Genomic DNA, 16217 nt, shown 5'->3' with positions numbered 1-16217 from the left:
CCGAGGAGGGTTAATGCAGGTCTGCACCAGACAAACGAGACAAGCCTGGCCACCACAGCCAGAAGGAAAACGTAAGAAACTCCAAGACTATTACCCCTCCTTCACAAATTGAACCGGACTGCCTCTGAACAGCAAAGTAAAATGACAAGACAGCCTTTGAATAAAGCGTTCTACCATATTGACAATACTCTTCTCTAAACGTCTCTGTAAAAGAGACTAATTTTTAAAACAAAACTGCGATATAATTTCTAAAAATACAAACTGTGATGGGGCACCTGGGTGACTCAGTCAGTTGAACATCCGACTTCGGCTCAGGTCATGATCTCACAGCTCGTGGGTTTGAGCTCCGGTGGGACTCTGTGCTGACAGCTGGGAGCCTGGTGCCTGCTTCGGATTCTGTGTCTCCCTCTCTCTCTGTCCCTAACCCACTCGCATTCTGTCTCAAAAATAAATAAACAGTAAAAAAATTAAAAATACAAACTGTTACAAAATACTTAAAATTCAGAACTTCCAGATAACCTTTGTTTTTATTATTTCTGTACTTAGCACATCCAAACTGGCACAGACAAGGAGGACCAAATTTGTTTTCCCTGCTCTAAATGGCATCATTGGTTTTGGGTTTTGTTGCTGTTGCTGTTGTTGTTGTTGTTGTTGTTGTTGTTGTTTGGGTTTTGGCAATTTTTTTTGTCTTAATTTGAAATACCCCTTTGCTTTCAAAGTACGTTTGGGGCAACAATCATATTTATTTCTGTGGGGTTCCTGGGATAACTTTTTCATTGCCTCAAGTAGTAGGCCACTGGACGCTCCAAAATGTATTTTTTGCATGTATTTCCTTTTTTTTTAAATCAAGCCATAAGGTAAAAATTTTATATCATAAGTCAAAGAGGACACAACAGAAATCACTCCTTTCATTGGCCATTGTGGACTTCGTGAGGAAGAGGGGTCTGTGCTGTTACACATAAATTTTGCAGATCTGCTGGCTTCTCAGTTCATAGCACTCGACTCCCTGGCTCCTCAGCAGCTCCTTCTCTTCTGCGGCATCTCGAGGTTTCAAGTGGGGGAAGTGGGCCGGAGAGGTGATAAAATCATAGTGCCGCTCCAGATATCGCAGGTAGATGAGCATGTGCAGAGCGTAGGCTAGCACCAGCAGCAGGATCAGGGACATGGCCAGGCCAATCAGAATTGCTGGTGAGAAGGAAGAGGCACAATCTCGGGCCTTGGCAAACTGCTTCCCCTTGATGGTAAAGCCTTGGATCTGTCAAGGAGAAAAAGCTGAAGTGACATACTCTTTCTCTCCTAAGATCTACTTGTCAGTTGGGCTGAAGCTTCTGGGCTCCTAATTAATCAAATTTAAGGCACTGGAGCCATACTTCACTGAATGCTTTGAGCACATGATCCAACAAATGTGAGTGTGCTTATGGGCACAGTGAAACAATTTTTAATCAAAACTGATCCAGATACTCTGCGATGTATGTTTACCATAATTAAGAGGCTCAAGAAGTTCAAGGCTCTGAAATAAAACCTCTTGTCATCTGATCCTCATAAATACTCTAGTTCATCTAAAAACATAACTTAGTGGTGTCACTAAAATTTAAAGTGCACTCAAAATTTTATAAACATTAGTTATAATTTCACAAAGAATAATACGTCTCAGTTCCTCTGCCTTTGATTCTGTTGACAGGATGTGGACAGGAAGAATCTCTTAAGAGTAGATATTGTGATTCCCAATGAGGCAAAATATAGCTAATAGTAAAGGCTAACAGTTACTGAAGATTTTTTATGTGTTAGATATTGCCCTAACTCATTTAAAAACCACAAAAGCCTATGAATAAGTTACTGTTTCATGGATGAAGAAACTAAGGCACAGAAAAGTTAAGTAACTTGCCCAGAGTCACTCGGCATTAAGTGGAGTGAAGTTATTTTTTATTTATTTTATTTATGTATTGATTCTTTTAAGTGCAATGAAGTTATAATTCGAACCCAGGAAGTTTGACTTCAGAGTCACTTCTCAGTTTACAATTCCACAGCTCCTGGTATGTTCTGTCTCTTCTTCCTCCAGACGCTACCTCCCCCTCTTTATCAGTTGTACCATACAGACTTGGTATTGTTTTTGGAAGCGCTGTATACCAGCCCTTGTTTTACATCCTGCCCAGAGCATGGAAAGAAGAGCTTTCTCATATGTGCAGATGAAGTGGCTCAAATAGTTGGAACTACAAGAGGTTCAAATCGACAACTGGCTCTGTATCTAAATACTGTCGCAGTGAAACAAACTGGGCCACAGACTACTCTAAATAAGACTGATCTTTCGTGGAAGGCAGCTCCCACACTTAGCTGGCTTTTGAAAAAGAATCCTACATAGCATCACCTTGGTCACCTAGTTGGTTTTAAAGGGATACATCAAAAAACTGAATTATCCATGAAGGCTTTAAGTGACAACTCATTTTTATGACTTAAGTAGGTGCTCTTGCATATTTTCATGCTGAAATGACTGTAGCCGTAGACTTTAGAGGCCTTGCTTGCCCAGTTATCTGTGCACTGGACTGAATCTAAAACAGCTCCTGAAGGAGACTTTTGGCCTGGTTTCTGGGATCCCTGGCCCGCCTTTCTATGACGAGGCAAAGTGAGGGGAACCTGGGTGGCTCAGTAGGTTTAGGGTCTGACTTTGGCTCAGGTCATGGCCTCACAGTTTATGGGTTTAAGCCCCATATCTGGCTGTCTGCTGTCAGCATGGAGCCCACTCTGGATCCTCTGTCTCTCTCTCGCCCCAGGTGTGTGTTCCCTCTCTCTTCTCTCTCTCTCAAAAATAAATAAATTAATTAATTAACTTAAAAAAAAAAGGAAAGAAAAGAAAGAGGCAAAGGGTCCTCAAAGGGCTAGTGCCTGAAGAGTCAAGCTCTTGACAAAATGACAAAAGATGGCAACACTGAGCCTGCATTCCAAAGAAGCAAAAATTAGCCCGTGTTGAATAAATACACTCCTTGTGATGCCGGCTACACTTTAGCAGTCCTTCAGTTTGCCATGCACGTGACATCACTCTGTACTTCTTAGAATAAGTCAGACGGGCAAAGCCATGTCTGTGGAATGCAGCCTTTTGTGTATGTACTTTAACCACTATGGACACCGCCACCTCTCGCCTACACTGAGCTCGCATTCCGCCATCTGCTTACATTCAGGATGGCCTAGAAAGGCCCACCTCTGACATCCACTGCTGTGTTCACCACAGGCTGCTGAAGACACTGGCACATGCGGCCCCAGACCAGGGATGAAAGTGCTCCTCGCAAGCACGTTTTCAGTAGTCTTACAGACCTCAAGAACATGTAACTGAGCGATTCTTTCATATACTAGATGCTCCAAAGCTTTAGAGCCAAGTCACTGTGCTGCTTCTAGCCAGGTCAGACAGACGGCCTCGCAGATTTGCGTAATGGCCTCACTGGTGGCTGTAACTAATCTTTTCTTCCTTTTTCTTAAGCCCCATGTCTTTAACCCCTTTTTTGTTTGTAAAATATAAAAAACATAAAATCTACCATCTTAACCATTTTTAGGTGTACAGTTCAGTGGTATTAAGTCCATTCAGATTATTGTGCAACTATCACCACCACCCATCTCCAGAACACTTTTTCATCTTGCAAAACTCAGCCATTAAACACTAATTCCCCATTCCCCTCTTCCCTCAGGCCCCTGCAAACACCATTTTATTTTTTTGTTTCCAAATATGACTACTGTAGATACTTCATTGAAGTGAAAGCATACAAATATTTGTCCTTTTGTGTCTGCTTTATTTCACATAGCGTAATGTCAAGGTTCATTCATGCTGTTGCCCGTATCTGAATTTCCTCCCTTTGTAAGGTTAATATTCCATCGCACATATACACTAGGCTTTGTTTTTCATTCATCCATTGATGGACATTTGGGTTGTTTCCACCCATCTTTTGGCTTTTGTCAATGATGCTACTGTGAATACACAAATACCTGTTCAAGCTCCCGCTTCCAATTCTTTTAGTAAATACCCAGAAGTAGAATTGCTGAGTTACACGGTAATTCTGTTTATTTTCTGAGGGAATACCATACCATTTTCCAGAGAGGCTACACCATTTTCAATTCTTACTAGCAATGTACAAGTTTCTAATTTCTCCATATCCTTGCCAACATGTGTTATTTTCTGTTTGGGGTTTGCTTGTTTTTGTTTGCTTGTTTGTTTGTTTGTTTGTTTTTAAATAATAAGCATCCTAATAGGTATGAAGTGGTTTGTACATTTTTCAAAGTTAATTTCCGTACAGTGTTTCTGTAAGTCACCTTAAAAGTCACTTCTGAAACAAGGTAGAGGTATAAATCAGGCAATTCCTCTGTTCCAATCAGGCAGCATAATGTGTGAATTATTCCATGTGTTCATTATTACTTCCTGCCCTTTGTGCCTGCTTCTCTTTCTAAAGGGCAAGTGAGAGAAATCTATATAATATATACTTTATAAACATTGATAAATACATCTGCATTATGTATGCTATAATGTGCCCTTGAAGTCAAATAGTCCAGAATTCAAACTCTGCCTCTAACGCTTACCAGTTATATCACTTTGAGAAATTATGCAACCATCAGAGCTTCAGGCATCTCGTTTGTAAAACAGGGATAATGACAACAATCTTGTGACATTATGATGAGGTTTGAAAACAAAGTATGTAAAATAACCACAACAGTGCTGGCAGACACAGAGGACTCAAAAGTAGTAGTTACTGTTAATCCAGGCCTGACACAGTCCTGGGTGTTGTCATATATCTTAGGCCATGATTTCTTTACATCCGTAAAAGAGAGGTCAGAAATTAAGAGGGTGAAGTAGCTGACCCAGGTAGGTGACAAGCAATTTGAAACCAAGACTTTCTTTCAAACGTTAAAATGCAAGCTCCTTCCCTATCCCAAACTGCCTCTCAACACCACCCGTCTCCAAGCTGGGAGGAGAGGAAGTAAATCTATTTACTTTTGGAAAAGATTGGAAAGTGTCCACAAAGAGGGCAAGCAAAACCCTGTCTATTTCAGTGAGTTGGAAGAACAAGGGAAGTTTTTTTAAACAGGTAAACAGGACAGAGGAAGTTGACAGATGTCTCTAAGCCTTTCCCCATGCCTTTCCCCAAGTACTTTCAAGAGGATCTTCTGGGATAGTTGTGACTCCCTGGCTGACAGTTCCATTCCTATGCTAACTGCCAAAGCTGTCACTCAGGCTACAAATGTACTTCTTATCTGTCTGGATAGGATCACTGTTCCACCCCCAGAAGGAAATAAAATCATTGTCCAGCAGCTCCTCTCCCCAGAAGGCCTCTCCCTCCAGGAAGTGTCAGTCACGGGACTTCACACCACAGCTTCACTCCACTTTCAACTGCTGGCGTTCCTCATTGGTAGTTATTAGTGACTGCATAAATGTGAATGTAAAGGCAAGTGGGGAGGAGGCATACGCGGTGGGTAGTGCACAGGGAGAGGAAACATTCTATCCGATTCCATTTCAAAACTTAGAAGAGAAAGAAAAAAATACCAACATTATTTTAAAGGTATCCATTCCTCTCTTTTCCCTAAACATGTATATTACAGGTGTTTTCAAACACTGAGGTTTTTTGGCACCAAATATACAGGTGCACTGAGCACCTGTTTTAGTTTATTACCTGGAAATCAACAAAAGTGACCTCCCACAGGCTTGAAGTATCATCCACGTAGCTGGGCAACAAGAGGGCATCATAACGCTGCAGGCTGCTGACATGCTGGCAGTGGTAGGAATAACTCGATAGAGCATATATGCCAGTGGCATTAAAAGTTGCTTGGATCGAATTATTGAAAATAATCTCAACTCTGTGCAAACTAAACCAGCTCTGGATGTAAGACTTTTTGTAATTGGTAAGGGTGAATCTGAAAAAGATTACAACAGTATCACTCCTAAAGCACTTGATTTTTGCTACACAGGAAATCATCTATTAACAGAGCAATTGCACCCTCTTTTGTCAGGTAGCAGAACTGGCTCAGTGAGAGTTTACTTCTAGTTCTAGAGAAGAGTTTCCTGATGGGTAGGAATAAAAGTGAATGGTACAAACTCCTTCAAAAAGAAAAACACAAAGAAACTTGTTTTATTTTCTTTTGTAATCAAAACTTGATTTTACTTTGCAAAAGGTTGAGGAAAACTAAATGGACAATAACACAGAATTAGTTAAATAAATAAGGGTCAAAACTAATAATAAAAGCTTTTACTGTGTCAAGCACCCTTCTATTATTTAACATGAGATACACAATATTATTACCCTCATGTCATAGGTGATGAATCAAGGCACAGTGGAGTTAAGGAAAGAACCTGTGCAAATTTACTCAGAGATTAGGTATGGGAGCAGAGCTTTGAATCCAATTTGAGACCAGAGCCCTTACTCTTAACCATTTTGGAATGAAATACTCTCTAGCAATAAAAAAGTTATAATATGTCATGATCATTTCTTCATTAAAAAAATGTATGACTACATAGAAAAAATTCTGGAAGGACAGAGATCAAAATATTAATGATTACAAATGGAGGTTAAATTATGAATAATTTTCACGTTCTTTTCATAGATTAATATTTTCTGATTTTTCTGTTTTCTGGACATGCATTGGGCCCCTACAGAAGCAGACCCTGAGACAATGATGTGAATAGAAGTATTTGGGGAGGTGGTCCCAAACTTATTTGGCAATTTAGTCACTCAAAATATGTCAAACGGGAAAAAGAGAAATGACAGAGTAGAAGGCACCCCAAAAGGACACATTGTTAAGCAAGTTTCCACAATGAGCAGGTGGGGTTTGATGCCCATGGGGTACCCTGGGAGACAGAGTAGTTCACATGCCTGTTATCTGATCTGAGGGTGAGGGAGCTGGGGTGTTTATACACTTCTTTCGGTCACTGACTGAGAGCTGCTGAGGTAGGGATAAGAGGCAGTGGAACTCTCTGACTAAAGAAAGCTTTTAGGTAAGGAAGGGCTGACAATTCAAAGTTGAGCTGGTGGACTACAGTACTCTCAAATGGAAATGCCCAAAGTGACACAGCTAGGGTACTGACAGTGTCTGCCACATACCCTTATCATCAGAAAAAATAAGAATCATAAAGCTAATTTCCTTTTGGGGGAAAAAGGTGCTATTCGAATAAAAACTATTCCTCATTCCTATATGAAACAGGTATGTGTATTTGGGTTTGTATATATGTTTACTCACCTTGTGGGATTCTATTTTCCTCATAAAGTTTCTCTGAAATATGATGATATGTATTTTTTAAATTATGATCAGTGAAACACTAGTGTTACATGACATGTAGACAAATATTCTGAGGAAAGAGCTTTCCGAGATAAACACAGGAAACATGAGGTTAATCAAAGTTACCAAGTGCAGGAATCTTCCTTAAGAGCATGTCTTCATAGTAACTTTAATTTTATACATTAAATTTAATAAATTTAAGTTTAATACAAATTTATAGTGTCAATCTCCAAGAGGAGGACATGGAGTGCAGTCTTTCTCAAACACATCTGGCCACAGAACCCCTTTCCTAGGAATCTTGTAAATATTTTTACAGAGCAGAAGTGTTCCATGGAACACAGCTTAGGAAAGACTACCCTACCACATCCTGCTGGTGTTTCAAGTAATGTTAAAGACACGGCTATTTGTCTCCATGAAAAGGTTGGTCCTATAGAAATGGAAACATTTCATTATTATAAGAAAAAGTATATAATGCCTTCAAATTGTGCCCCACTCCTGGAGCAGTTCCTAACTGCTTGGCAGATATATTCTTCCATACATAAGCAGAGCAAAATGTAGGCCTGTGTTGTCTGCTGGGAAATTCAGCTAACAGAGACCTTTTTGCTATTATTAGATGACGTGTGATTCACTGTAAGGTATTATATAGAAAATAACTTCAAACCAGAGTCACAGCTTCGGAGCTTTACATATATTTTAGTCTTTGCTCAGAAGAAAAAGACTATTACATTCTCAGGTTCATGTGATTTCTAGGTCTTAACTGAGGAGGGAAAAACTACACAGATGCTTTGGTAGAAACTGAAGAAAGCATTATGATAGGATCCTACCATAAAATCACTGACTTTGTACAGTTAGTTAAGTGTGGCATTTCACGTGTCACAGTGCTTGGCACATAGGAAGTCCTTGATACTTACTACATGTTGAATGAGTAAATTATATGGAACTAAACTGGAGTGCTGAATTTATGACCTTTTAAAGTAGTATCCATACTTACCTTATATCAAGACCTTTGGGACTTTCAGCATCACCAAACTTCATAGATAAACTAAGAAAACAGAAAGAACATAATCCATCAAAATACAAATAACCTTTACATAACACTCTACTACAAACTTACCTCAAAATGGAACAACTAAAGCTATAAAACTTATAGAATAAACATATAGCAGTTTTGGAATCTTGGGGTAGCCAATGGTTTCTTGAAAAAAAATAGAAGTATGAAATATAAAGAAAAATTGATAAATGTACTTTATTAAATTCAAAATTTTACTCTTCAGAAATACTCTTAACAGTGTTAAGAAACAAAAAAAGGCAAGCCACAGAACAAGAGAAAATATTCACAATACATATACACAAAGAATTAGTATCCAGAATATAATAAATAACACTAACAATTCAATAATAAGAAGGCAACCAACCTAACTTAAAAATGGGGAAAAGACAGGCACTTCACAAAGGAAAATACACAAATAGCTAATAAGCACATGAAAAGATGCTCAGCACATCATTAGCTATCAGCAAAATATAAAATAAGACCACAATAAGATAAAAGCACCATGATACAGTAATTGAAATGGCTGAATTTTTTTTTAAGAACCTACTCTTAAGCTTTTAAAATCCATATTTATTCACACTTTTGTAAAAGTTAACAGGAGATTTCTGGGAGCAGAAACAGATTATTACTAACTCATAGCAATAACCATATTGGTTCCCCTTTTTTCTTAAAGAGTTTTTAAAAAATATTTACTTATTTTTGAGAGGGGAGGAGCAGAGAAAGGGAGACACAGAATCAGAAACAGTCTCCAGGCTCTGAGCTATCACCACAGAGCCTGATGTGGGGCTTGAACTCTAGAGCTGTGAGATCATGACCTGAGCCAAAGTCGGACACTGAGCCACCCAGGTGCCCTGATTCCCCTTTTAACTGAATTCTTCTGCCTTAGAAACATGATGAGAGCCAGATATCATCCTGTACATACTGAGATTTTTAATACAGATGAGGAACACCAAAATTATGAATCTGGGAGTTTATATAAGAGGGAGACTGTGGTACCCCTTCACCTCCTGAGAGAGGAAGAAAACATTTGCTTCCATAGTGTCAAAAACTGTCCTGGAAACATGAAAAGAGAAGGGTACTAGTTACCTACCTCACAATGTAAGCAGATGAGTTTTATTAGCCTTTGAATGGGAGAAATAGCTTATCTTAAAGGAGACAAACGGCTGCATGTCTAATACCCATGAATGTAAATAATTATTTCTAAGAGGAAGACAAGAAGTCTCTCTGCTTTTCCAAACCCTGCAATATGTCCATGGTCCTGAGGTTCAGTACTCCTGACAGGTAAACACTTTCTTCTAAGGAGATGAATCTAACTAAACTACTAACTAACTCCAAGGCTTATTTTTTAACCCAAGTCCCAGTAAAATTTGTCCAGAAATTGCTAACCATGCAGAAACAATAAAAATATTTTCTTTACAGTCTTACATTGACCATTCCAAGTGTTGGTGAGGATGTAAAGCAACCAGAACCTCCTCACACAAAGCTGGTGGGAAGGTAAATGGTACAAAAAACAATTTGGTGGTTTCTTAAAAAGCCAAACATACGTATACCATATGATCTGACCATTCCCCTCCTAGATACTTATTTAAGAGAAATGAAAATATATGTTCGTATACAGACTTACACATGAACGTTTAACACGGCTTTATTTGGAAAGCTATCTAAAAACTGGGGCAAAAACCAAATTTCCATCAAGAGGTGGATGGACAAATAAGTAGTGGTATATCCATACTATGGAGTACTTACTACTCAGCAGTAAAAAGGAACATAACTTTGACACATGCAACAAAGCAGAAGAATATCAAAATAATTATGCTAAGTGAAAGAAGCCAGACTAAAAAAGAATATACACTGTATGAGTATATTTATATAAAATTCTAGAAAATTCAAACTCATCTATAATGATAGAGAGCAGATCAGTGGTTACCTGGAGGGGTGGGAGTGGCAGGAGAGAAAGATCACAAAAGGGCACGAAGAAACTTTTCAGGGTGATGAAAATGTTTGCTGTTTTGATTATAGTAATGGTTTCATGCGTGTACAAACACATCAAAATTGATCAAAGTGTGTACTTTAAACATGTGTAGTTTAGTGTATTTTATTATATTTCAATAAGGTTGAAAAATAAAAATGAGAAAAAGCTAAATAACTGAAATGAGAAAATGTGAAAAATGTAAATACAGAAAGGATGGTGCTGCATCCTTTTATATATTATATATTATAAATATATGTTATATAAATATATATAAATATTATAATATATTATGTATTATATATTATCTATATAATAGACATTATAATGTCTAGAAGTTATAACACCTCAACATATGCCATAAAACCAAAAAAGCAAAAGTGGGTAGCCATAAAATGTAAAATTACAAACTTGAAAAAAAAAAACACAAATATAATCTCATTAATTTGGTCCTACTTATCAAGAAATAGAAATGTCAGTGATTGAGCTAAAGTTTATCTTCATACTATCTATGGGGTAAGGGATATTTATAAAATAAACCTGGTAAATAAAGTCACTAAGAGAATTATCTTTATTTCCTAACATAATAAGCTCAGGCACCTTAAAAGCACTCATTTATAAATACTTTATAAGGTAATTTACTCAGTTAAGCAAGTCTCCAAAAGGCCTTTCTCTAATAATATTCTAATAGTTAACAAATTACTTAAAACTTCTAAGAAATAAATTGTACTCCTTGAATAGTATTTTATGAATTTGATTGGTCACTTACTCTAACACACATTTCTCTACTTCTTCCAAGGAATCAGAATAGCTTAGTTATCTATAAACTGGCTCTGTAGCTGATGAACTAAAATTCAAAGCAAGGCCACACTGAGCCCACCCTAACGGCTCCCCCCTTCTGATGGAGCAGCTCAATGGCCTCTATGCTTCTGACCCTGCAAGAGTTCTCTCCAGCAGTCCTGGTTTTGGTGAAAGCTGTTAACATGCTCTGCTGCAGAGTAAAGAACATACTTGATTTCAAGAAAGCAAATTCGACAATCATTCAGTGAGGCTCTTAACTGCCAGCCACGGCACCATTACCTGAGAACACGAAGGAGAAATACAATCTAGTAAGTCACTCAAAAAAGAGCTTTTACTCTTCCAAGCGCCCTAACCTCCCACGTTTCAAACAGACTCTGAATTCTTCAGACTATAATTGCCTAAACTCAAAATACACACAGATGCTCAGATTATGCTCTATTTGTAGGGCTTTCACTATTTAAAAAGACTTCCGTAGCAAATCTGTCTGCCAACAATTCGCCTTTCCCTGAACATTTTGTTTCCAGGCACTAAAACAAGGTCATATTTTTTTAATCTGTGCTTTTGACCCTACATGGTTATGTCTTTATTTGGGTTTGTTCTTTCCATCACTCCCTTTCTGGTTCTTGAGAATAGAAGATTTCCTTGCCAGCACAGCAAATGCCCACTAATGTCCACAATTCACAGGAATGAGGGACGGACTCAATATCTGGTCCCTGCATGCTTAGTGTACTGGGAAGCCTCCCACTCATGCCCTTGGGTCGGCTGTCCTGGATGTGGGCACACTTGCCTGAGCAGTACTCCAGGAGGTGGGGGCTATTCACTCAGAACTTGTCCCAGTAGAATTATTACATTGGTGGCCAAGAAGAAAAGTCAGGTTCCACCCAATTATTCCTTTGTGCATTATGAAAACCAAAGCTTCCCTAGGTCCTTCCACCAGCAAACTAGGCACTATTTTACTCTAGTTTATCATTAGCATGTTAGGAAGGTAATACTACCACTTTGAGTAGCCCCTGACAAGTTCTCATGCATACAATTCCCCATTTGATTTTAATGTTTTTTTTTTTTTTTTTTGAGAGAGAGAGAGAAAGAAAGAGAACTCACATGCAATCAGGGGAGGAGGAGGAGGAGAGGGAGAGGGACAGAGAGAGAGAGAGAGAGGATGTGAAGCAGGCTCTGCACTGACAGCTCAGAGCTAAAAGCGGGGCTCGAACTCACAAACTGAGATCGTGACCTGAGCTGAAGTTGGACATTTAGCTGAATGAGCCGGTAACTGAGTCACCCAGGTGCCCCTCCCCATTTGATTATCATGATGCTATGAGATAGCGCCAAGAGAGAGGAGGTAAAATGCCACTATTAAAAACATGGTAGACCTCAGCTCTACTAGCAAACAAGCTGTATGGTCTTATCAAATTTCCTAACCTCTACGAAGTTTGATTTCAGATGGTAATGGTCTGTGACTCAGGGACTTTTTCACAATAGTATTGTAAGGAATAATAAATATTGTGCCCGTGAAGTCCTTGCTCTGTGCCTGATCCATGGCAAATGCTCCAGGCCTGTTACAATTAATAGATGCCATCACCTCCATTCACAGATATGATCCTATGGCAGCTCCTATTTGTAAAGTCACAAAGCTCACTGGCAGAACTGGGCCTAGAAGCCAAGTTGTCATTTTTTCTGTTTCTGGGTTCCCAGTGATCATTAAGATTTCTAAAGCCCAGCAAAAAAACTGTGGTGCTCTGATCTCCCCCACAAATATCCTGTGGTCAGAATAAATGGAATCAAGAAGGGCCAGTCAGCCACAGACAGGCAAGATGATCCCTAGGCAATCAGCCTCTCTCCAGGCAGCTGACCACAAATAAAGAGCCCTGTAGGGAATTAATTAGAGCCCAAGGAACAAGTCCTGAGCTCTCAGCAGTGCTGGAGTCTCTTTGGTAGTCTGTGCTGTAACAGAATAAACAAATCTGGGAGGACTCTGGATGCTTATACTTAGAATCCTCTAATTCTCTAATAAGAGACAATCATTCTGAATAGCAAGATGCTTACTAAAACTTGTAATATAACTTGTAATACTAATACAATCCATTTTCACCCATCAATAATTTTTAAATGAAATGTCAAGTTCTGGAGTAAAAATGCCACACACACACACACACACACACACACACACACACACACACAAATACACAGTATACATTAGCATTCTGCCCATCTCAACCAGGCCAGAACAAATGCAGACAATCTTCCAAAAGCCTTCATTATACCAGCAAATGTTGAAAGCAAGGAGATTTACCGAAAGCAAGTGGGACATGCCAGACTTACTCCTTCTTGACCAAAACAAATACAAGAAAAAATTTTTGCTCAGATGACTAAAAGCAGAGAAAGGTACTGGACATTGATTTCCTCCTTAAAAGGGATATTTGTTTAATCTGCTTATCTCAAATCAAAAGCAATTATTATAATCATTTTGAAGAACTGTTCTAAAGAATTCTCTGAAATTTGGCCATTCAAAGATACCCCTGCAAACTGGCAACATTCCACAACTTCAGAACACTCTCTAGAATTGGGACTCTTCCTTGGCTAGAGTCAGCCTTCATGGTTTCCCCCAGTAGAAGGCGTAGGACTCGGCTTGCTGATACACGATTTCCTCCCTGCTGGCACAAAAGTAGGTGGACACCTCACATTTGGAGTTGATACCAAGCCTGGGGTCCTCTTCAGTTTTCAGAATGAGTTTGGAAAACCTCCTCTTTCACAACTCTGATTTTCCTTGAGGTATTATAACAAGAAAATAGCTAGGAAAAATAGTTTTTAAATTAATTTCTGATTTTTCTTTCATTGTAGATGTTAAACATTTCCTCAGAGATGTGTTTCAAGTTAACTACAAACGAACCTACTTCCATCTTCTGAAATGTCAGAAAACTCGAACGCCCAGTTAACAGATCACAATACCCTAATGGCAACTTACGTGGCACTTTCTTCACTGCAATTTGAGTTGCTAGTATCCACTGCTGCCTTCTGTCCAAAAGCTTCATCTGTAAAATCCAGCCAGGTCTGATTCTTAAATTTTATTGTTATTCTTTTGGCCCAGAAAAGAATGCAAGGAATTCCATCCATAGAGACATTAACTGGGCTATGATGGCTGAATGCATTCCAAGCTTCTTTTTCCAAATGTCCTTGTCTGCTCAGAGTGTAGTTGAGAGTCTAGTTAACCAAATAAACAAAATTTAAGAGATGGATTTGTTTCCATGGTACAAAAGGCTTCTCAGAAGTAAAAGGATTAATTCACAACCTATTGAGTCTCTGATCTCTCCAGCTCCAGAGTCCATACTACTGTGGGACAAAGGAGACAAGTAGACCCATCTTAATCATAACAAGCTAAAATGACAGGTATGTCTGAAAAGTATATGAAACTAGTTCCACAAAGCACCCAAATTGGAAAGGACCAAATTGTTAAAAAAAAAAAAAAAGATCCAATTTTGCAAATGATAATATTAGCAATATAGACTTTAAAAAGTCACCAGCCTGGGAGAGAAAGTGGGGATGAATAGGTAGAGCATAGATTTTTAGAGCCATGAAATAATTATTCTGTAAAACACTATTAACAGTAATAGATAACATTATACATTTGTCAAAACTCATAAAATGTACAACACAGAGAGTGAATCCTAGTGTAAACTATGGACTTTAGTTAATAATAATCTATCAATATTGGTTCATCAACTTTAACAAACATACCAAACTAACACAAAATGTTAAATAAAGGGGAAACTGAAGTGGGGAGTGATTGAGAAAGCATATAGGAAACTTATATTTTGTTCAGTTTTTTTCTGTAAACCTAAAGCTGCTCAAAAAAAAAAGTCTAGTAATTAAAAACAAAAATTCAACATGCCATGAAAATCAGAACCTAAATAAAACAGGACTTTAAAATAAAGAAATTAAGATGTTAAACAAAAAAACAAACCAACAAACAAGAGGCTTCTAGATACCAAGCATAATTCTCCAGACCATTAGTGCCCAATAGAACATTCTGCAATACTGGATATGTTTAATATCTGCAGTGTCCAGCGCAGCAGGCTCTAGCTATATGTAGCTCTTATGGCACCAAATGTGGCCAGTGCAACTGAGGACATTAATTCTTAATTTTACTTAACATTATTTCATTTGAGTTTAAATTTAAATAGCCACATATGGCTACTGGCTACTGCTTAGGACAGTGCAGCTCCAGATTATTTAATATACATAAACTAACAGGGTATTCTAATATCATTCTTCATTTTATGAAACCCTTGCTGATTTCTAGGAAGCTCAAGACAATGCACTTTGGTACTTGACCCTGGAAGTCACAAAGGCAGGTCTATATCTGAAAGAAGATCTACTTATCTACATCAACCATTTCATACCAATTACTCCAGGATAAGTACAGATAAAAGAGAAATTAAAGAAGCAGCAGCAATCCAAGCTTACTAGTAACCAAAGATAAACCGTTACTATAGTGATCCTGCCTAGAAAGTAACAAAAGTAAAGCTGAATATTGTAATGAAAATATACAAGAGCAAGTAAAACTTTAGTTTTTTTCTTTACCATAAGACTATTGTAATGTATTCCCCCACCCAAAGCTTAAACAAGAATGTTAGTTATTAACAGAATTATTATTTATGTTTTCACAGTGGCTCCGACCTGATTGAAACATGTTTAATTTTTTTTTTTAAGATACAATCTAGTTTCCTAACATATCCATACCTGTGTGATTGGTACTGTTGTACAATTCTGGGTTTGTTTCATATCTCCATTACTCTGCAGATCTGTCAAATAAATGATACGAATACAAAGGCTAAATGTAACTTATTTATTAATATAACCGAATGACAATAAAATGCTAAGCAATGTGAAATATACCAGGCTTGAGCCTCTTCTGACTGATAATTTAGAATATACTAGTTCAAGAGATTTTACATAAGAGACTGCTGTTCCAATCACCAGTGTTCAGGGAAGCCCATGACAGACAATAACCTTCTCCTCAACCCTTCAAGGAATCATAAGGACAAATACAGATCTTACCGTTTACAACCACTTCTTTATTTGAAGATGTCTGAGAGATGAAACTAGAAAAAAACAAAAAGATGCTGAATAGCTAAATTTCGGATTTTATAAGAA

At 38.1% G+C, this 16217-nt stretch overlaps 1 protein-coding gene across 3 annotated transcripts in view; it reads right to left on the bottom strand.

Moving 5' to 3' along the window:
* Positions 1 to 508: 508 nt before the first annotated feature.
* Positions 509 to 16217, bottom strand: part of LOC102972731 (V-type proton ATPase subunit S1-like protein) — a 39546-nt gene continuing 23837 nt past the window's right edge. For all 3 annotated transcript variants that reach the window (XM_042989378.1, XM_015536523.2, XM_007079788.3), the window contains 6 exons: positions 16122 to 16165; positions 15804 to 15865; positions 14029 to 14264; positions 8237 to 8287; positions 5646 to 5886; positions 509 to 1255 (listed from right to left, as the gene is read on the bottom strand). In XM_042989378.1, coding sequence (XP_042845312.1) covers positions 953 to 1255; positions 5646 to 5886; positions 8237 to 8287; positions 14029 to 14264; positions 15804 to 15845 — 873 coding nt within the window. In that variant the 5' untranslated portion in view covers positions 15846 to 15865; positions 16122 to 16165 and the 3' untranslated portion in view covers positions 509 to 952. The remainder of the gene's footprint in view (positions 1256 to 5645; positions 5887 to 8236; positions 8288 to 14028; positions 14265 to 15803; positions 15866 to 16121; positions 16166 to 16217) is intronic.

This window comes from Panthera tigris, chromosome A1, assembly GCF_018350195.1.
Source record: "Panthera tigris isolate Pti1 chromosome A1, P.tigris_Pti1_mat1.1, whole genome shotgun sequence".
Classification (NCBI taxonomy): Eukaryota; Metazoa; Chordata; class Mammalia; order Carnivora; family Felidae; genus Panthera; species Panthera tigris.
Note: the sequence above shows the minus strand (reverse complement) of the source record. Positions and strands in the feature narration are given on the sequence as shown.